Source organism: Pantherophis guttatus, chromosome 8, assembly GCF_059756535.1.
Source record: "Pantherophis guttatus breed Tessera chromosome 8, ASM5975653v1, whole genome shotgun sequence".
NCBI classification, from domain to species: domain Eukaryota; kingdom Metazoa; phylum Chordata; class Lepidosauria; order Squamata; family Colubridae; genus Pantherophis; species Pantherophis guttatus.
In genome coordinates, this window is record NC_142070.1 from 13,796,481 (window position 1) to 13,819,034 (window position 22,554).

The window sequence follows — 22,554 nt, forward strand, 5'->3', positions numbered from 1 at the left end:
TAAGGTACAACACTTAATGATAGTCATAGGGTACAAATAAGCTATCGGGAAAAAATCAATATCAATATAAATCGTAAGGATACAAGCCACAAAGTTACAGTCATGCAGTCATAAGTGGGAGGAGATGGGTGATAGGAACGGTGAGAAGATAAATAGTAATAGTAATGCAGCCTTAGTAACTAGTTTGCCAGTGTTGAGGGAATTAGTTGCTTAGCAGAATGATGGCGTTCGGGAAAAACTGTTCTTGTGTCTAGTTGTTCTGGTGTGCAGTGCTCTATAGTGTCGTTTTGAGGGTAGGAATTGAAACAATTTATGTCCAGGATGCCAGGGGTATGTAAATATTTTCACAGCCCTCTTTTTGACTTAGTATAAGTACCGTATTTTTCGGAGTATAAGATGCACCTTAGTTTTTGGGGAGGAAAATAGAAAAAAAAATCTGCCTACCAGGTATTCATCTGGCTAGCGTCCTTAGTCTGGTCAGCTTCAGCACATTAGTTTTGTTGGTTGGGCATTAAAAACAGCTTCTAAAGTAGAGCTGATCGTAGCAGAGAGAAGCAAGGAGAAAAGCAGGCGAAGCATGGAAGATTGCTTCACTCGCTAGCACCCCGTTAGGGCTGAGAAACAGCTTCTAAAGCACAGCTGATCGTTGGAGGGAGCAGCAATGAGAAAAGCAGGCGAAAGCGGAAGTTTGCTTCACTAGCTAGCGCCTCATTAGGGTTGAAAAAAGCTTCAAAAAAGCTACTTTCGGAGTATAAGATGCACCGAAATTTACAGCCTCTTTTAGGGGTGGAAAAAGTGCATCTTATACTCCAAAAAATACGGTACATGGAATTAAAATGTTAGCATATTCTCCCCACTTTTCTATTGTCCCCTGTTCCCTTCCTCTTCCTTTTTGGTCTTACCTAGCTTAGATTTTAAATTGGTAAGTGGTAAAATTCCATCCTTATTGCTCAGTTGGTAATAATAGTGACAATTAATGAAGACCATCTCCTTCTCTGTTGGAAACTGCAGATGACACCACAAGGGTGCTTCTTGGACCCGAAGGCGGCTATATCAATGCCAGTTTTATCCGGATGCTGGTGGGGACAAAGGAATATCTTTACATAGCATGCCAAGGACCCCTCCCTAATACAGTGGCTGACTTCTGGCAAATGGCTTGGGAACAGAAATGCACTCTTATAGCCATGATGACCCAGGAAGTAGAAGGAGAAAAGGTCAAATGTCAGCGGTACTGGCCCAACGCTCTTGGCAAAACCACAATGGTCAGCGATAAACTCCGTCTTTCTCTGGTGAGGCTGCAGGAACTCAAAGGTTTCATCATTAGAATCATGGAACTCGAGGACATTCAAGTAAGGCTCTTGTCTTGAGGGTGGTTTTATGGGAGAAATCAGAGGGGGGGGGGAAACCCTCACTTCTGCTCCTCTTTCTTGCTTGTATGGATCCAAAACCTGCTGAACTAATTTCAGAAGTTGCCATTGGGGACAAAGGATTCAGAGAGGATTCATTTGCACAGTTGTTGAAAATAAATTCAAAAATACATAAAATACTCGTAGTCCTTGACTTACGACCACAATTGAACCCAAATAATTCCGTTCCCAAGCAAGACATTTGTTCCGTGAGTTTCGCCCCATTTTACAACCTTTCTTGACAATTTTGAATCTGCAGTTGTTAAGTTGGTTAGTAACATGGTTGTTAAGTCAATCTGGTTTCTTCATTGACTTTGCTTATCAGAGGTCACAAAAGGTGATCCCATGACCCTGGGGCACTGCAACCGTCATAAATATGAGTCCATTGCCAAGCATCTGAATTTTGATCACGTGACCATGGGGATGCTGCAATGGTCATAAAGTGTGAAAATGGTTATAAGTCACTTTTTTTCAGTACCGTTGAAACTTCAAACAGTCACTAAATGAGCTGTTATAAGTCAAGGACTATCTGTAGAAGTGCTTAATGTTTGAAGAACGAAATATTAATATTAAATATTAATATTTTTAATATTTAATTAATATTAAAAAATTATGAGCCAAGGTCTTATTTGAAAATCAAGAGGTGGTTGCAAGCTGTAGTATAGCAAACTTCTAGAGTTTAGCCATGTTTTTACTTTGATTATATTTTGAACATCTGTAGTATAGGTGGTCCTCAACTTACTACCATTCATTTAAAAATGGTTCAAAGCAGGGATGGAATGCTCCCAGTTCGGACCGGATCGCCCGATCCGGTAGCGATGGCGGTGGGTGGTTCGGAGAACCAATAGCAAAAATCCCTGTGCCCCTCCACCATGCTCAGCTGAGTCGCACAATCATCAGAAGCTTTTTTTTTTTTTTTACTTTTAAAAGCATTTTTTCTACAACCTCTTCCGACGAAAAAATGCTTTTAAAAGTAAAAAAAAGAAAAGCAGCCTCTGATGATCGCGCGGCTCAGCTGGGATCCTCAGAGGCTTTTCAGAGCATTTTTTTCTGCAACTTCTTGGCCGAAGAGGTGGTAAAAAAAAATGCTTTGAAAAGTCTCTGACGATCCCAGCTGAGTTGCCAGATCGGCAGAGGCTTTTCAAAGCATTAGAAAAAATGCTTTGAAAGGTTTTTAAAAAAAAAGTTGGCCACGCCCACCCAGTCACATTACACACACCCCACCAAGCCATGCCTACAGAACCGGTAGTAACACATTTTACATTTCACCCCTGGTTCAAAGTTAAGGCGGCCTCAGAAAAAGTGACTTATGACTGTACTCACACTTACGACCATTGCGCCACTCCCAAGGTCACATGCTCACAACTTGGGTGCTTGGCAGCTGCTCCACGTTTATTATGAGTTGGAAATCCTGATTCTCATGTGACTTTTTGCTGATTTCTGGCCAAAAAACACCCATTGGGAAAGCTGGATTTGTTTAATGACCGCATGATTTACTTAATGACTGTGTGATTCATTTAATGTTCCTCATAAAAATGATTGTGAAATTGGCTCCAACTTAACTTATGATTGCAATGACTTAGGATGGAAATTCCACTTCCAGTTGTGGTCGTAAATCGAGGACTACCATTATTACAATGCTTGTAGTCTCCCACTCTTGAGATTCCATTTGCTAAACCTACCATTAATCTTTAATAACTGCTAGACATTTCTGCTTTACTCATGGTATTCTTTCCCCATTGTTGGAACTCAGGGCCCTCTGGCTAATATCCACCATGTTAAATTTCCCATGGTTCAACATAGGAGTGATCTAGAACCATTCTAGGCTGAAGGTAGCTGAGAAGTTGGGGAGCTGAGTCATCATACATCTGTTCTGCCCCAGCTACGGATCCCAAGGAATGTAGGACACACAAAATTCCGAACAACTCGGTTTACTACAAACACAGTCTTTTGCAAATGCAGGCTGTTAATAAAACATCCTTAACAACCTGCCAGAAATTCCACAGATTAATTAAAGTCTTACAAGAGTTGGCAATTAGCCCAGAAGCCAGGTTTGCAGAGAAAATCCAAACTCAATGATCAGCGAACGAACGAACGTTGTTTCCTGCAACGTTTACAAGCTGTGTGCAAACTTAAATAGGCTAAGGGAGTGGCCAATTAGCCCCAAGCCTTACTCTAGAGGAGACCTCCTCCTGAGTAACCACTCCTGCCTTTTGGCAGCTCTGCGTGCTCATGCATTGAGAAGAGGCTCCTCCACTTCATCCTCTTCACTTGAAGGAGCCTCTGGAGGTTCTGAAGGCCCTGGCTGAATCTCTGCCTCTGGCACCACATCTTCTTCAGCCTCCTCGCGGTCCGACTCGAGCGCCAGCTGCACAGGCTGCTGGCGCGACACCACACCAGCCTCTTCATCGTCGGGATCAGCAACAATCCGCGCAGGCCGCTGGCGGGCCACAGCAACATCTGGAAGATGCTAAGTTGAAAGAAACTGTAATGAAGGAAAGAGAACTCGGCTATGGATTGGATTTTTTTTTAAAAAAAAAAGTTAGATAGGACTCTTAGTCCTTGTTGTGAGATTTGTTCTCTTCAGGATACTTGATGGTCTTAATTTCTCTGTATATGTTCTTGTTTGAATTTCAAATCTACAGACAGGTGAAATCCGGCATATTTCCCATTTAAACTTTACTGCTTGGCCAGATCATGACACACCATCTCAACCAGATGATTTGATAACTTTCATCTCCTACATGAGGCACATCCACAAATCAGGACCCATCATTACTCACTGCAGTGCAGGCATTGGGCGATCAGGGACACTTATTTGCCTTGACGTAGTCCTGGGTTTAATCAGCCAAGACCTCGAGGTGAGTAAACCTACATGAAACGTCCTCCAATCCTTCAAATTTGAGATTATAATTCACGAAATTTTAGGTGGCCATCTGCTATATGGTAATTCTGGTTATCCAAACTCATTTGAAGAATTCTAGATTGGGGAAGTGTATCTTAATTATTCTTAACAATGGATATTGAATTAGTTTATTGATATACATCTGGCTCATCACCCTTTAGTCTGTTTTTAAAATCTCCATTGGCTGCACAGTACAATTTTAATATATTACCCATGAGAAATGTTTCAGAAGTTTTTGGATTTTATTAATATAAGCTCCTTGTCTTCTGAGTCAGATGCCTTGTCCCAACGTTGGTAAAAGGTAAAGGTTCCCCTCATACATATGTGCTAGTCGTTCCCGACTCTAGGGGGCAATGCTCACCTCCGTTTCAAAGCCGAAGAGCCAGCGCTGTCTGAAGACGTCTCCGTGGTCATGTGGCCGGCATGACTAAATGCCAAAGGTGCACGGAATGCTGTTACCTTCCCACCAAAGGTGGTCCCTATTTTTCTACTTGCATTTCTTATGTGCTTTCGAACTTCTAGGTTGGCAGAAACTGGGACAAGTAACGGGAGCTCACCCCGTTACGCAGCACTAGGGATTCGAACTGCTGAACTGCCGACCTTTCGATCGACAAGCTCAGCGTCTTAGCCACTAAGCCACTGCGTCCCAACGTTGGAGTAATATGCAAATCAGAATGCAAATTTTAAAAGTTATTCATAGCTTCATCATGAACCATCAGAAGATGGCACCAAATGCAGACAAAATTCTTTCAACCGAGATATCTTGCATCTATTGGGATGTCCTCTGCTTTGTGAAGGCCAAGAGTCCTATTTGGTGCTGAGCATCAGTTCTAAACTTTGGGAGGGATGAATTCCATAAAAATTTCACAACGTGCAATTTAGATTGGGTGTCTTTTTTTTCTTCTTCTTCTTCATAGTTTGATATCTCCGAAGTGGTGCGGCTGATGCGTTTACAAAGGCATGGCATGATACAAACTGAGGTATGTTTATCCTGAATTGCAACACATGGTCCTGCTTCTCAGGTTTTCTAGTTTCTTAACATGCCCCAACAAGAGTCCTGAGAAAATGAAAGCAAAGGAGAAAATGGAAAGTGTATTTATTTTATTGGATTTCTTTATTTCTTAATAGCTGAGACTCTCTGGATAGTTTTATAATCATGGAAAATAAGAATAAAAGAATAAAACCATGGAATAAGACTTTACAAAGTGAGGGCAGTAAGAAGATAAACCAACATAAAACCAAACTGTAGTTCCGAGATCTATAAAATGCTGAGTTAAAAAAAAGAGGTCAGGAAATAAATGTCTTCATATTACGTTGTAAAATGAGTAACAATGAGACGAGGGAAGGACTAAGAAACAGCTGTGCAAAATATGGTTGATTCTGTCTCAGCTTTTCAAAGCCGCTATGTCTGCATTACAGAAGATGTAGCTGCTTTAACCTGCTTTGCACTAACCTGCTTTGCAAAGCTCTTGTTTTGAAATATTCTGCATAATTTTAAAATAATTATTTATATATCATATTTGGAAACCACCCAGACTCGTTCCATAAGGAAGATGGGTGGTTTCTAAATACGATATATTAAATAAATAAATGTTTATATTCAACTCCCTCCGGAAGGAAAGGCTGAAATTCGGAAGATAAAAATTAAGTGATGGAAAGGAACTTTCACCCATGCAAATTTCTCACACTTCCTTCCCTGTGACTTTTTTTTTTTTTTTTAGAATGTTCCTGGGACTATACAGTTTTGTGAGATTAGAAACTGAAGTGAGAAATGCCTTGCACTATTGCAGCCAAGAGATTTTATATATTGGCTACCCATACATTTTGCAACCTCCCATGAAACACATCCAAAAGATGCAATCCATCTTTTGCTGAGGGTGAAGAATGTTGTGTAAGGAAGGGTGGGAATCCGTTAAGCAGAATTTTCTCGGTCACAGCCAAAACGTGTCTCTGTTTGGCATTGGTATTCTGTGAGAATATGCAATAATTCCTTCCTTTTACAGGACCAATACATTTTCTGCTATCAAGTTATCTTGTACGTCCTAAGACGTCTTCAAGCAGAAGAACAGCAAAGAAACAGCTGAAATATTGTGCCAAAAATATGCCCTTGGATACTTTGGATGTATTCACATTAAAGATTGAAGCTGGTTTAACATTTGTACCATTTCCATGAAAGATGTAGATCAACGAAAGAAAAAAAGAATTGTGATTGACAAATGCTTGCACACACTTTCTTCAAACTGCAGTTCCCAAGATTCTTTGCGAGTGGACTATAAGCAGCTTTTGCCAACATTATTCCAGTTCCAGTCTCAATTAAGCATCAGGTACCCCTAGGAATGCTCCTTCCTTTGTATAGGTGTGGGCACTTAAGCATCATTTATATACATTTATATTTAATTGTGCTGCATTTTTGCAGCTTTTTCAAATCATTGAAAGTAATTGACATGTTAAAAACATTTTTTAACATATACTCATGCTTCTTGCAGATTATTTTCCAGTTACTTATATAATGTGGAAGCTATTTTTGGGGAGGGGAATAAAACAGTATTTTATCCTGATGGATTTTCTGACAGTACATTTTTATCTGGCTATTTTTCAAGTGTGTTTATAACAGAGCTGTCTTTTTTCCAACAATTGTAATATTGTAGAGATTTCTATAGAAAATACTTGAAATCAGTATTTAAGCTTTACTTATTCGTGTATGGGAAAATAGCAAATATTTACTGTATCACATGTTACAATGTTTATATCAAGGCTTGTGTATATATTTATATACTTTTACAAAAAAAAAAAGGTGAATTATCAAATATCTAAACTTCTAACTGCTGAAGCATTTCCCCGGTGTAAATAAAAAGTCACTTTTTAAAATATGTCATGTAATAACTCTATTTTGTGTCCATTAGATCTGCTTGTTTTTCAGTTTCAAGTGACTTCTAGCCTTTTCAAGAAAATTTCAGTTGAAATCACTTCCATACTTATTTTCAAAGTATCTGAATTCTATAAAACGTGGACATTGCCATGGAATCAATTATCCCCCCTCATTTTTTACACTGCTTGCTATGTGATTTATAGCTCTTGAAATACCACTAGTAATTGGCTGCAGTCTGCTAACTTTTTTTTCCTATGCACACAAACATAAAGGAGGGATGTTCAGTTATCCACCATTTCTATTACCGTGTTTCCCCAAAAATAAGACCCTGTCTTATATTTTTTTGAACCCCGAAATAAGCGCTTGGCCTTATTTTCAGGGAGGTCTTATTATTTTGGGGTGCATGGAGGAAACCAGAGGAAACGGCAGGGACCAGTTGCACATGCGTTTAAATATTTTGGGGGAGGGCTTATTTTACTGCATGCGCTCAAAAGCCGGATTGGGTTTATTATCAGGGGATGTCTTATTTTAGGGGAAACGGGGTACTTAAGAATGCTATGGGTCCAAAATAAGGTACAAAAAGGTATTTAGTTGATGTCCAAAAGAACTAAGTGGAGCTAGCTCAAGTTTCTTGGAACAGATATTCGTAATATGGGTGATGCCACTATGCCATGAGCAGAACATCTTGTGGACTATAAACAAATTTTCTCCAGCTGATCTTAATAGAAATAGAAGTCTTAATCTGACAAGTTCTTCTTTTTCCTAGTGTATTCCCGTAAGTGCAGGATCAGCTTTTCGGATCATTGAGTGCCACTTTGCACAGTCTGCTGTATCTCCAGGGTGCAGGCCCACACCTTACATATCTTTGTTGATAGTGTCTTGCCATCTCTGTTTTGGGCACCTGTTGTGACCTAGGCCCAAGTAGGTATGATAGAGACGCAATCAGTTCTAAACAAATAGATTTTATTAGAACAGCTGAGAATTAGCTCATTCTCACCGTAGCCCAAATTAATTCAAAACAAATTCTTCATAACACAGTCCTTCGGCCTTATCACCAACCTTGGTCTACTTTGGCAACCTGCCAAAGGCTTTTCTTGGCAAAAGTTCAGAAGCAGGAGACGCCGACAAGAAATAAATGTAGCAAGACAAGAAACTTGGCCTTACCCCTGAGTTGTCCTTTTTGCTTTAGCTGCTCTTGCCTTCTGGCAGCTCTTCTCATGCGTGCACTAGGAACAGGGTCATCCTGTTCCTTTGCCTCTCTACTGTCAGCCTCTGGAGGCTCCGGAGTCCGCACATCACTCCCAGATGGCCTTGGCCCCATCTGTGCCTCCGACGCAGAGCCCTCATCCAGGCCTTCCCCAGCCTCAAGGACTGGCCCATGTTCCTTCTCAGCCTCCTCACTGTCCGACTCCGCTGCCAGCTCCACAGGCTGCTGGTGGACCACAACAGCACCCGCGAGGTCGCCAGCCGTTGACTTCTAGTTGGTAGGTAGTCTTGGCAACAATGGAAGGTACTGTTCTCAGGACATGACCATATCAGCAGAGCTGGCCTTAATCTGACAAATTCTTGGTCCTTATATTATTTCATACATGACATTAGACACAGTAAATTACAAGCAGCAATGCAGATCTTAGGGTCTGGGATTATATTATGTTTTGGTTGGGATTTTTTTTTTATTGGTTGCTTACAAATGAAACAAATATTCCATATCCAGAGGGAACATGCTAGCCTTTCGAAAGAAAAATAGCACAAAGCAAGGCAAATAGATTTATTACTGCAAAGCTTGGAGGCTGCGGATCAGCATGAGTGCAACAATAAATTTGTTAGGTCTTTTAAGTATCCAAAGATTCCTTGTTATAATTAGAATATGTCATCTTCAGAGCTAAACAAATTTCCATCAGTCCTATCTTCATTTTCAGAAAAGTGTACATCCACAGCAGAGGAAAACCTTATCAACCAAGCTACCAGTCAAACTGGATTTTATATAGTTTATTCTTATAGATTAACATGATTCTCTCCCTCTCTTTGTGTCTGTGTCTGTGTCTGTGTGTTTCTAGCAATAAGAGACAAGAATATACTTGGTTCAAAAGCAGATGCTCCTTAATTAACAAGAGAATAGAGTATTGTTTTAAAATATATTCAGTACATATATTCAATTAAAAGGGCCTTGCGTTTTTACATTCTCCAATCTCATTTGTTTCATTTTAGCCAGAAGCAGAGTCCAAAAGCTTTTGCTTCTGCTTTTAAGTTAATCAATTTAAATCAGAACTTTTTTTGTTGTTATTCTTACAGGGTACTGAGCCTTAATGCAAATCATCTGCTTTTGTAGAAGCAGAATGTTTTCTGGCGTTCTAAAATACTTAAAAACTGAATTATTTATTCCAAGAGATCTGTGGTGAATGATAAGACATCCACTTGGAGTGATTTTATAACATTCATAGTTTTAGAATTTTGTAGTTTGTTCCCACAATAAATGATTTATTTTAAATATTTGTCGTACTGTAAACACAACAATACAATATTGTATAGTATGGACAATCAATACAATAAATGAGTGTTTTTCAACCTTGGCCACTTGAAGATGTAGGGACCGATGAAACAAACAATGTTAAAAAAGTTATATTTATGTAGTTACTTACCAAGCACATCTAAATTCTATTAAATTAACCAGAATATCTTTACAATCGCCAAGGCATTTTTGTGCATTCTAATGCCCACCCACTTTCAAATGGCCAACATTGAGAAACATCGCAATAAATAAATGTATGGGCTCATCCATCATGGCTTAACATTTTGAATGAGGCCACCATAATTTATGCAACAAACATGACTAAATATCCTGATTATATTCATGTTGTCTGATGCTGGATAAAAGTTTGCTATTCATCCTGGTTTGATGAAATGAGTCAATTTCAAGTCATGGTCTGTGCTTTTAGCTTGTTTTCACAAATCATAGTTAAACTGCATTTTTAGGAATCGGGGAATATTGCTAAACAGAGTTTAATTGAAATTCAATTAAAGCTTCTCATTTACTTCTTGGATGTGGCAGAAGCAGCTTGGGATCTCAAGAATTGCGGATGAACCAGAAACCAACTTCTCATGCCTTCCTCCTATAGCAGGGGTGTCAAACTCGCGTCACCAAAGCGGTGTGACGTATCGGGACTTTTTTCCCCCTTCGCTAAACCGGGCAGGGGCACGGCCAGCACATGGCGCATTCTGCCCGTCGGCCGCAAGTTTGACAGCCCTGTCCTATAGAGAACCTTTAGGAATTAATGGCCTGTTTTCTTTCTTTTGTAATGTAACATGATGTTAGTAGATACATGCGATCGTCTTATAGTTGCAGAAAATCATTTTGCTAGCCTGCTGGTGTTCATTCTGCTATTATGTTGATTCAATCACCAGCTGGACCACAGTTACTCAGAGAAATACACCACAAATACATATACAGAGGTAAACAAGTTCTAGTCAGAACCACTAGGGGGCAGTGGTCTTCTCTCCAAAAAGATCTTGCGTTTTAGTTCAGCCTTTCCACCCCATGAAACTTTGCGTTGGAGTTCAGATTTCTCAAGTCTCTGGCGTTCCAAAATCCTTTCGGTCTCTAATGCTGCAATGCAGAAAAGTGCAAAAGATAAATCAAAGCATAATTAGTCAGCTCAGAGATTTATCATCCCCCGAAGTTTTAGGAGCTACCTTTTTTTTTTTTTTTCTAATGGTGAATTAAGGATCTATTCTATTGTCTACCCCTCTCAAAAGTTGACCAAGCAGGCAGTCACTAATTAAGTTGAAAACTCTGAACTCTGTTTAGAATTAAAAACTCAATTTAGCTGGAAAGCTAAACCATTAAGATTATACTGTGCATCTAAGCCAGTGTTTTCCAAACATGGCAATTTTAAAAGAAGTGGACTTAAATTCCCAGAATTCTCCCAGCTAGCATGAATTCTGGGATGTCCACATTTCTTAAAATTGCCCAGTTTTAAAAACACTGTTTTAAAAACATTAAAATAGGAAGTACCTATTTCGTACTTAGGTATATTTTCACAGAGGGCTGTGAAAATATTAACAGACCCCTCGCATCCTGGACATAATCTGTTTCAACTTCTACCCTCAAAACGATGCTATAGAGCACTGCACACCAGAACAACTAGACACAAGCAGTTTTTTCCCCCATGCCATCACTCTGCTAAACAAATAATTCCCTCAACACTGTCAAACTATTTACTAAGTTTGCACTACTATTAATCTTCTCATCGTTCCCATCACCCATCTCCTTCCACTTATGACTGTATGACTGTAACCTTGTTGCTGGTATCCTTACGATTTATATTGATATTGTTTCCTAATTTAATTTAATTTAATTTCCAATGATTGCTTATTTGTATCCTATGACTATCATTAAGTGTCATACTTTATGATTCTTGATGAACATATCTTTTCTTTTATGTACACTGAGAGCATATGCACCAAGACAAATTCCTTGTGTGTCCAATCACACCTGGCCAATAAAAATTCTATTCTATTCTATTCTATTCTATTCTATTCTATTCTATTCTATTCTATTCTATTCTATTCTATTCTATTCTATTCTAACCAATTGAAAAAAAGGCAAAATTTTAACTCAACCCTTCTCATCACTTAAGATACACTGCTCAAAAAAATAAAGGGAACACATGCAGAAGACATCCGAGATCTGAATGAATGAAATAGCCTTATTAAATACTTTGTTCGTTACATACAGTAGTTTTGTGTTCCCTTTAGTTGTTTGAGCAGTGTATAAACTACTGTATGTAAAGAACAAAGTATTTAATAAGGCTATTTCATTCATTCAGATCTCTTGTGTTCCCTTTATTTTTTTTGAGCATTATATAACCGCTTCAATCAATGGAATGACAAAAAACGTGCCAGAGTCATCGTCTTGTTCTTTATTATTTCTCTTTGTGTAAGTCTATTTATCTTAAACTTACCTTCTATCTTGTTTGTTTTTATTGTGAATCACCCAGAGGCAGTCTGTATTTGGGTGGTGGCTAAATTGAATTAATTAATCCTGAGTGAGAGAAGCTTATTATCTTCACTTGCTTTCTTCATGCCCCTGTCTGCCTACCAGGCTGCAAGATATCATACAAATCTTTTTGCCAAAAGTCTGAACTTGCAATCAGCCTTTAGACCTTAAACTGTGGAACGCAGGTAGGTCTCTTCTTATTGAAGATAGATCGTTGATGTGGGTGGTCTGTAACCTTAAGGCCCCAAATGACCCCTAAGTCGCCTTTCTGCAGCCCCAGCACTCTTCTGCCAAATATCTTCCCTTTTTATCAAACAGAAACCTATTCTTGATAGCAGCACAACAAGATCAATATCTAAAAAATGCTATGGAGATTCTCATTCATCCAGGTCAGAGATCGGCAACCTTAAACACTCAAAAAGCCATTTGGACCTCTTTCCCATAGAAAAAAAAACACCGGGAGCCACAAACCCTTCCCGTGCCTGACTATTTCTTGAGTGGCCACAAAACTAGCATATGTGGTTGAATTAAACATTCTGTTTTCTTCAGAAACTTTTCTTTTCTTGGATTTATCCATGGTTGGCCTACTGGGGGTCGAAAAGCTCAATAAATCACATGCTGGCAGGTGTCGCACATTGGCAGTTGTGACGCCTACTTTGAGTGACGGGGAGTTGCAGCAGAGGGATGAAAGAGCCACATGCGGCTCCAGAGCCGCAGATTGCTGACCCCTGATCCAGATCATGGTTGTCCCAAAGATGCTTTTTCAGGGGGCAACTTGGTTGTCTTGTTTTTTTTTTTTTAATTTGATTTATATGCCGCCTTCTCCGGAGACTCAGGGCGGCTTACAATGCGCTAAGCAATAGCCTTCATCCTTTTGTATATTTATACAAAGTCAGCTTATTGCCCCCACAAACTGGGTCCTCAATTTGCCTACCTTAGAAAGGATGGAAGGCTGAGTCAACCTTGAGCCTGGCGAGATTCGAACCTGCAGTAATTGCAGGCAGCTGGTCTTAATAACAGGGTGCTTTAGACCACTGTACTACCAAGGCTTTCTTTGAAGATTTGCACTTCTCATCCAAGAAGCTTCTTCGGCTTTGACTGGATAGTGGGGAATGGAAAGATTTATACTCCTTGCAGACAAGCTGGTCATTTGCATCCTTTTTAGAGAGTCGTTGAGGCCACTTGGAGGTTTATCTGTGTCCAAAGGGTCACCTGAGGAGTGCAAATGTGTGTGAAGCCTTCTTGGCTGCAGGATGAAAGGACATAGGGCAGAAAGCATCTTGCAGCCAAAAAGGCTCCTCACATATTTGCACTCCTCAGGTGACCCTGAGGACTCAGATAAACCTCCAAGTGGCCTCTCTAAAACAGAGGTGTCCAACTCACATTGTCACGGCGGAGTCACGTCAGTGGTGGGTTTTTAAAATTTTTACTACTAGTTCTGTGGGCATGGCTTGTGGGCGTGGCATGGCATGGCTTGGTGGGCGTGACTTGATGGGCGCAGCAGTGGAAGGATACTGCAAAATCCCCATTTCCTCCCAATCAGCTGGGACTTGGGAGGCAGAGAATAGATGGGGGCGGGGCCAGTCAGGTTCTTCGAACTACTCAAAATTTCCGCTACCGGTTCTCCAGAACTGATCAGAACCTGCTCAAACCCACCTCTGCGTCACCTGACATATCGGGACTTTTTTTCCCCCTTCGCTAAATTGGGCGTGGGCATGGCCAGCGTATGATGCATCCGGCCCACGGGCCTGGAGTTTGACAGCCCTGCTCGAAAAGAAAGCAAATGACCAGCTGTCTGCAAGGAATATCAATCCTTCCATTCCCCACCATCCGGTTAGAAGTGAAGAAGCTTCTTCGACGAGAAGCGAAACGTCTTCAAAGGAAAACAAGGAAGTCCAGTTGCCTCTTGAAAAAGCATCTTTGGGACATCTAGAACATGATTTTTCCTCACCTGAGGAACCATCTTATTCCCATCACATCCGCCCACCGCACCCAATCAGGAAGAGAAGGTATGTTAGGGTCCAGGAAGAGAGCCTTCTCTACTGTCGCCCCTATCTAGGACTATCCCCCCCCCAGAGGTGAGGTGCCCCCCCCATTCCCCTAAACTTTCAAAAAATCAGGAGACCTGGCTCTGCCACTTCACATGGAGCATGCAACCCTGGAGGTGGTGAGTGTCTTGTAACTCACTCCCCCTTTTGATTTTTAACTTAATTTTATCCTTGTTTTTACCTGGCTCCTTATATTGAGGTATTGTACCTTTTATGTTTTTATGCGTTTAACTGTACACTGCCTAGAGTCACCCTGAGATAAATAAAAGAACATGAGCGCTCCATCTTTCCAGGACCTTCACGGCTCATCTAACATTTGCTTTCTGTCATATCATTATGATGTTTTTGAGACACCTTCAAGCCATTGAGGCTTTCTCACAGTTGGTTCCCTACCATGGTTGCTGAGCAGTATCCTGCCTCTGTATATCAATTCTATTGCCTTCTTGGAGTCTGTAACCCATCACCCACCTCCACTCAGGGTTGGGCTTCAAAAATTTTAGCAAGGGGTTCTCTGCCCGGTTGCTGGGTGGGCGTGGCCATGGTGGGTGTGGCCTAGTTGGCCTCCTGCACCACAGCCGGGGAGGGGGCATTTTTGCTCTCCCTGGGCTCCGGGGGCTTTTCTCGAGACTCCGGGAGGGCGAAAATGGCCTCCTCAGGCTCTGGAGGCCGGAAACGGGCCAGCCTTCCCGAACTTCTGGTAGACCTGTTTTTTGCCCTCCCCGAGCCTCCACGCATGCCCTGCACTTACCTGCCTCCAAAATGGGCCGCATGGGGACTCTGGGGAGAGGAGGGGAGGGGTGGGAGGGGCCAACTAGGAGTGGGATTTGAGGGTTCTCCGAACTGCACAGAATCTTAGCTAGAGGTTCTCCTGAACCAGTGGTGGGTTCCTCCCGGTTTGGTCCGGTTCGGCCGAGCTGGTAGCGGTGACGATATAACATCACCAAACCAGTTCTCCCCCCCCTGCCCTCCCACCCCCCCACCCACCCACGTTATTCTTACCTTTTATTTGGGCCCCCCCAATCTATTGCTTCCTCCTGAGTCCCAGCTGATGACTAGAGGGAAAAAAACTGTTTAAACTCTTGCCGGGGGGGCTTCAAAGGGCCGTCCTACAGCTGATCAGCGTTAAAAGCAAACAAATGAGTCGGGTCGTAAGTGTGAGGACTGGTCGTAAGTGCGAGGACCTTCCAGAAATGACTCTGACCAGCTAGCCACGCCCACCTAGTCACATGACCTCCAAGCCACACCTACAAAATAAGCCACGCCCGCAGAACCGGTAGTAAAAAAATTTAGAACCTACCCCTGTCCCGAACCCCTGAGAACCCCCAGCAGCCCACCCCTGCCTCCACTAAATACATCAGCTTACATTGTAGAGAAGGGATTTGGACTTTCAAAAGAGTTGTCACATGCCGCAGCTTGAACGGAGAGCCCCAGCAGATTTCAAAATGAAGAGGGTTGGTTATTTTTTCCTTAAAATCTTTTGAGAAACGTTTCGTAAGCTCAGCAAATTCAACGCGATCATGCCTGCAAGGTTAATGGCCATAGTTAGTAATAACTTTGCAAAACGTTTTGTCCAAGCACCCAAGAAATATGCAAAAAAACACGGGAATAGGTCTTCATCAAATGGGTATCGGTTACTAGGCATGAAATAAAGTTAATGGATAAGAGTCAACGCCAGGGGTGGGTTCTAAAATTTTTTACTACGGGTTCTGTGGGCGTGGCTTATTTTGTGGGCGTGGTTTGATGGTCATGTGACAATTCTTTAGGATTTAGCAGAGGTACTGGTCTACCAGGCTTTTAACTGCTTGCAGAGCTGTACCGGTCTACCCATTTGTTTTTGGAGGCTCCGGTCTACCCATTTGTTTTTCGAGCGCACTGGTCTACCACCACACTGCCTTTTAACACTGATCAGCTGTCGGGCGGCCCTTTGAAGCCCCACGGCAAGAGTTTAAACAGTTTTTTTCCTTCTAGCCGATCAGCTGGGGCTCGGGAGCGAATAGATTGGGGGTGGGGCCAAATAAAAGGTAAGAATAATGCGGTGGCGGGCAGCTCCCGAACAAGAGAACCAGTTCAGTGACGTCATATCATCACCGCTACCGGCTCGGTGGAACCAGGAGGAACCCACCACTGGTCCACGCCCTCATTCCCTCATTAAGAGCCTGCCCCAAAGAAAAGGGGGTCAAGCTATTCTCCAAAGCACCTGAAGGCAGGACAAGAAGCAGTGGATGGAAATGAATCAAGGAGAGAAGCAACCTAGAACTAAGGAGAAATGTCTTCTGGTACAAGAGCAAGAAATCACTTCTAGCCCGTGCTCATGCACAGAGGAGGCGTGTGCAAGTGAAGCGAGCATGCTCACACACTCACACACGCGCTAACGTTTGCGAATCAGTAGGGAAGGTGAGTGAATCCCACCTCTGTGCCACCTCCATTATATTTCTAAAACATAGTAAGAAATACGTACACTGTGTAAGGGCTGGCTTTCAAAACGGATGTGACTTTCTTTGTCCTGTGTAAGTCATATTCCATTGCAGACAAATGGGAGTGTCTTTGCACACACAAATCAGAAGTAGTTGGGTAGCCTGTTGTTGTCTTCACCTGGACATGGAAAGTACATGGAATGTTTAGTCCTAGATTTTAGCACCATGTTCTAAATGCCTTCATCCAAGAAGAAGATTTGGAATGATTATAAAATGCAAGATTATATTTGGATTTTAATAAGCAGTTGGCCAAGAGATAGCAATTCCATAGGTGTCCCATAGAAGTCCTGCATATATATATTTATTTATTAAAATTTATATGCCGCCCTTCTCCCGAAGGACTCGGGGCAGCTCACAAGAATAAAATCACAATAAAACAGCAATAATAAATAAGATTAAAAGATTCAATTAAAATCCCACAATTAATTAAAACTCCCAAAACGGAATCAGACAATTTGATTAAAAAGGCATGTCTTCAGGTCTTTGTCGAAGGAACGGAGATCAGGGGCCGTCTGGAGCCCAGTGGGTAACTCGTTCCAGAGGGTCGGTGTAGCCACAGAGAACGTCCTCATCCTGGGCACCGTCAGCCAACATTGTCTGGCCGACGGCACCCGGAGGAGGGCAGCCCTATGTGAGTGCACTGGGCGATGGGAGGCTGGTAGAAGGTGATCCTGCAAGTATATTTATCCATAAACATATGCAGCGAGTGTGGATGTCTATGGAAAGTCTCAGTCATCCAGGTCATGGTTGTCCCAAAGATGCTTCTTCACTTCGTCAATGACTTGGACGAAGGGATAGATGGGGAACTCATCAAATTTGCAGATGACACCCAGCTGGCAGGAATAGCCAACACTCCAGAAGTTAAGCTCAAGATACAGAAGGATCTTGACAGATTGGAACATTGGGCGCTATCTAACAAAATGAAATTCAGTGGTGAAAAAAGTAAGGTTCTACATGTAGGCAAGAAAAACAAAATGCACAGGTACAGTATATGTGGTACCTTGCTCAATAGTAGTAACTGTGAGAGGGATCTTGGAGTCCTAGTGAACAACCATTTAAATATGAGCCAGCAGTGTGCAGCAGCTACCAAAAAAGCCAACTAAATTCTAGGCTGCATAAACAGAGGGACAGAATCAAAATCATGTGCAGTGTTAATACCACTTTATAATGCCTTGATAAGGCTACACTTGGAATATTGCATCCAATGTTGGTCGCCACGATGTAAAAAAGATGTTGAGACTCTAGAAAGAGTGCAGAGAAGAGCAACAAAGAGGATTAGGGGACTGGAGGCTAAAACATATGAAGGACGGATGCAGGAACTGGGTATGTCTAGTTTGATGAAAAGAAGGACTAGGGGAGACATGATAGCAGTGTTCCAATGTCTCAGGGGCTGCCACAAAGAAGAGGGAGTCAAGCTATTCTCCAAGGCACCTGAGGGTAGTACAAGAAGCAATGGGTGGAAACTAATCAAGGAGAGAAGCAACTTAGAACTAAGGAGAAATTTCCTGGCAGTTAGAACAATTAATCAGTGGAACAACTTGCCTCCAGAAATTGCGAATGCTCCAACACTGGAAGTTTTTAAGAAGATTTTGGATAACCATTTCTCTGAAGTGGTGTAGGGTTTCCTGCCTAAGCAGGCGGTTGGACTAGAAGACCTCCAAGGTCCCTTCCAACTCTGTTTTTCTATTCTATTCTATTCTATTCTATTCTATTCTATTCTATTCTATTCTATTCTATTCTATTCTATTCTATTCTATTCTATTCTATTCTATAAGGCAACTGGACTTCCTTGGTTTTTCCTTGAAGACATTTTGCTTCTCACCCAAGAAACTTCTTCAGTTCCCGATCCAGAAGCATCCAAGAAGCTTCCAAAGAAGGTATTTCTTGGATGAGAAGTGAAACATCTTCAAGGAAAAAAACCAAAAAAGTCCAGTTGCCTTCTGAAGAAGGTAGCTTTGAACAGTCAGTGTGAAATTACTGCTGAAGAATAAATTTAGGATTGTTGCCTTAATACCAGTTATAAATCCAGGCTACAAAGCCATGCATTGCCCACACAAATCTTCCCTGGATGGGGAGGAACAGGCTCCGACTCAACCCCTCCAAGACTGAGTGGCTATTGGGGGGGCGAGACATTGGCCCCCACGGAGAGGGCACGTAACTTGGGTGTCCTCCTGGATGCACGGCTGTCTTTAGAAGAGCATATGACGGCCGTGGCCAGGGGGGCTTTCTATCAGGTTTGCCTGATACGCCAGTTGCGCCCCTTTCTGGATCGGGACTCCCTATGCACGGTCACTCATGCCCTCATCACTTCCCGCCTGGACTACTGCAACACTCTCTACATGGGGCTCCCATTGAGGAGCACTCGGAGGCTCCAACTGGTGCAGAATGCAGCCACGCGGGTACTTATGGGGGCAACATGGCGCTCCCATGTGACACCTCTCCTGCGTGAGCTGCATTGGCTTCCAGTGGTCTTCCGGGTGCGCTTCAAAGTATTGGTTCTCATCTTCAAAGCGCTCCATGGCTTAGGGCCCGGTTATTTATGAGACCACCTTCTGCCACTGATAACCTCCCACCGGCCAATACGCTCCCACAGAGAGGGCCTCCTCAGGGTGCCGTCAGTCAGGCAATGTCAGCTGGCGACCCCCCGGGGAAGAGTCTTTTCTGTGGGAGCATCCGCCCTCTGGAATCAGCTATCCCCAGAGATACGACTGATCCCAGACCTCTGTACCTTCCGCCGGGCTCTGAAGACTTTTTTATTTCAGCAAGCCGGGCTGGGTTAAAAATCTTTTAATTGCGGAATTTTATGGGTAAGGGGTTTTAAATTGGGGGAAGCCAATATAAATTTAATTTTGTTTTTATAGTATTTTAATGTTTATATTGTATGTTTTTTAATTTTGGCTGTTCACTGCCCCGAGTCCTTCGGGAGAGGGGGCGGTATAAAAAATTTATAAATAAATAAATAAATAAACAAATAAATAAATAAATATGATCCTTTTTATAAAAATTTTATAAATAAATAAATAAATAAATAAATAAATAAGTAAGTAAGTAAGTAAATAAGTAAATAAGTAAATAAGTAAATAAGTAAATAAATAAATTTGATCCTTTCTATAATAATCCTATTCATCTTTAAAAACCATTCTTTTGATTTTTAAAAATAACTTTCTTTTCTCCCACTTACTTGCCAGTTGGTACAGATAACAATTGTTCCTTATGTTTTCATAATGCGACGGCTGCCTTCCTAAATTTCCAGGAAAAACATTAGTAATTCTTGTTTCTCCTTTCGGAAATCCAATGAAAATGAGCCCACTGGAAATTGCTTTTTGCTTAACCCATAATGATTGCCCCTAGGCACATATCTATTTGTCTCTGACATTTCTCACACATTTGCTCCTGATGTAATAAAGAGTATTATAAAGCATCATTAGCATTTCTGGCTGAACACAAGTATATTTTATGGGGAAGCAGGCTTCCTCATAAAACTCTATTTTATCACTTTAGTCATAGAGAATCTTAACTTTAGAGGGCAGGAAGGTTGCTGAAAGTTTTGGGAATTTCCTGTCCTAAGCAAAATATTTCTCAAACATCCACAGAGAAAGTCTGGCCCACTCCTAATATTACTGCCATAGATTTGGGGCCAGTTCCAAGATAAAGCATAAGCCATCCAAAGTCGTTTCAGCAGTGAAAAGGGTGGCATATACATTTAATAAATTAAATCCAGAGGATGCAGAAAGCACAAAGACTTGTCTCTGTAAGCATTCTGATCTCCATAGAGAACAGACTGAGAATCTCAAAAAAAAAAAAAAAAATTAAATCAGATTATGCCCTTATTCTAATTACAACATGGGTTAAGAGGCAATTTTTACACTGATTCAGAGGGCCCTAATTAGCTAATAGTAATTGTTTTTATGAGGAGAATGCTGAATACGGTAGAAAAAAAGTTGGGCGAGTCAAAAAATCTTTCCCAATTCCCATGAAATGAAACATACACACACATTTGCTGATCCTTCAGTGTTTCTGTTAGTTCTACAGAGGAATTATTGAGTCGGTCATCTGCACCTCCATAACTGTCTGGTTTGGTTCTGCAACCCAACAAGACAGACACAGACTTCAGAGGATAATTAGAACTGCAGAAAAAACAATGGCTACCAACCTGCCTTCCATTGAGGACCTGTACACTGCACGAGTCAAAAAGAGGGCTGTGAAAATATTTACAGACCCCTCGCATCCTGGACATAAATTGTTTCAACTCCTACCCTCAAAACAACACCATAGAGCACTGCACACCAGAACAACTAGACACCACAACAGTTTTTTCCCAAACACCATCCCTCTGCTGAAGAAATAATTCCCTCAACACTGTCAAGCTATTCACGAAGTCTGCATTACTATTACTATTAATCTTCTCATTGTTCCTATCACCCATCTCCTTCCACTTACGACTGTATGACTGTAACTTGTTGCTTTATCCTTACGATTTATATTGATTGTTTCCTAGTATGATTTGATTGCCTATTTGTACCCTATGACTATCATTAAGTGTTGTACCTTATGATTCTTGACGGGTGTATCTTGCCTTTTTATGTACACTGAGAGCATATGCACCAAAGACAAATTCCTTGTGTGTCCAATCACACTTGGCCAATAAAGAATTCTGTCTGTCTGTCTGTCTGTCTGTCTATCATTTATCTATAGAAAAAATAATTTAATAATGTAAAATTTATTTCCATACCCATCTCTTATAATTCCATGAACTTCTTGCTCTGTTCAGAAGTTTTCAGAAGGAAAGCTGACATTTTAGCAGCCTCTCTCCAGGGCATTTACTAGATAATTTAAAAGGCCAATCCTCCAAGAAATTATAGTATTCAGAAATCAGGAATGTGAAGCTCTACCGTTGCTAAATTGAGGTTGTAAACAAGAATTCTCCGAAAATTGAAGGCAAGACTCCATCTAGTGGCGTTGTTTTTTCAACAGCAACATTTAGTAATGATGGATAATTAAAACATGTTCGTTGCATTAAATCAGTGCTTTTTAAATTTGGCAACTTTAGGATGTATGGACTTTGACGTTTCAGTGCTGACTGGGAAATTCTAGCAGTTGAAATCCACACACCGTAAAGTTGCCAAGTTTGAAAAACACTACACTAAATTCTAACCTGAGCTGGTTTGGTGTTTTGTGTAAACTCAGATACAATTCTGTTGACTGCTGGCTGCCTGCAATTTGGCAGTTCGAATCACACCAGGCTCAAGGTTGACTCAGCCTTCCATCCTTCCAAGGTCGGTAAAATGAGGACCCAGATTGTTGGGGGCAATATGTTGACTCTGTAAACCGCTTAGAGAGGGCTGTAAAAGCACTTGTTCTGTCCCCGTACCACACACGCATCCCCACAGATGGCCCGGAGTTAATAAGCCACAAGATAAAACTCTTTGAAGATAAAGCTGGCAGCAATCCAGTGGCTAGCTGCCAATTCAGACTTCACTCACACAAAACAAAGATTAGACTGCAAGCATTCCGATAAAACAGGCAGAGTTTCAACAATACAAGGATTAATCCAAATGCAGTCCGATAAAGCAGGCAAAGTCCAGTAATGCAGAGATCATGGATTATTTCCAGTTTTTGCTTGTCACAAACTGAACCGGCCACCACACCCACATTTATACCCTGTGGGGTGTGGTCCAGTGACTCAGCTAATCTCTGGCACGCCTTCCCTCTGCTGTGCATGCTTCTCCCTGCGCCTCTGCCGAGGGTCCAACCAGCACTTATCTTCTTCGTCACTGTCCACCTGTGGCTGCGGGGACGTGCTTGGCTCTGAGCCTATCTTTTGGCCCTCGGTGTCCTCCGGAGGCATTGCCAGAG

At 41.7% G+C, this 22,554-nt stretch overlaps 2 protein-coding genes across 9 annotated transcripts in view; one reads left to right on the forward strand and one right to left on the reverse strand.

The window, feature by feature from the left end:
* The window catches only part of PTPN13 (protein tyrosine phosphatase non-receptor type 13), a 171,734-nt gene extending 164,553 nt beyond the window's left edge, over positions 1 to 7,181 (forward strand). For all 8 annotated transcript variants that reach the window (XM_034440431.3, XM_087875106.1, XM_087875107.1 and 5 more), the window contains exons 44-47: positions 1,012 to 1,349; positions 4,052 to 4,267; positions 5,229 to 5,291; positions 6,315 to 7,181. In XM_034440431.3, coding sequence (XP_034296322.2) covers positions 1,012 to 1,349; positions 4,052 to 4,267; positions 5,229 to 5,291; positions 6,315 to 6,395 — 698 coding nt within the window. In that variant the 3' untranslated portion in view covers positions 6,396 to 7,181. The remainder of the gene's footprint in view (positions 1 to 1,011; positions 1,350 to 4,051; positions 4,268 to 5,228; positions 5,292 to 6,314) is intronic.
* A 2,983-nt stretch (positions 7,182 to 10,164) lies between these two features.
* Positions 10,165 to 20,047, reverse strand: LOC117678983 (uncharacterized protein C4orf36 homolog). Its single transcript, XM_034440528.3, has 4 exons — positions 19,880 to 20,047; positions 16,683 to 16,816; positions 15,588 to 15,745; positions 10,165 to 10,784 (listed from the first exon to the last, which is right to left on the reverse strand). The coding sequence occupies exons 2-4, from the start codon at positions 16,745 to 16,747 to the stop codon at positions 10,642 to 10,644; spliced, it is 366 nt and encodes a 121-aa protein (XP_034296419.2). The 5' UTR covers positions 16,748 to 16,816; positions 19,880 to 20,047; the 3' UTR covers positions 10,165 to 10,641.
* Positions 20,048 to 22,554: the final 2,507 nt, after the last annotated feature.

Excerpts from the sequence above, each read along its gene's own strand:
- LOC117678983 (XM_034440528.3), bottom strand. The coding sequence starts at position 16,747 with ATGGAATATGACTTACACAGGACAAAGAAAGTCACATCCGTTTTGAAA. Across the intron at positions 15,746-16,682 it reads AAAGCCAGCCCTTACACAGT|GCATGATCGCGTTGAATTTG; the intron begins GTACGTATTTCT and ends TTAACCTTGCAG. Across the intron at positions 10,785-15,587 it reads CCAAATCCCTTCTCTACAAT|CATTAGAGACCGAAAGGATT; the intron begins GTAAGCTGATGT and ends TCTGCATTGCAG.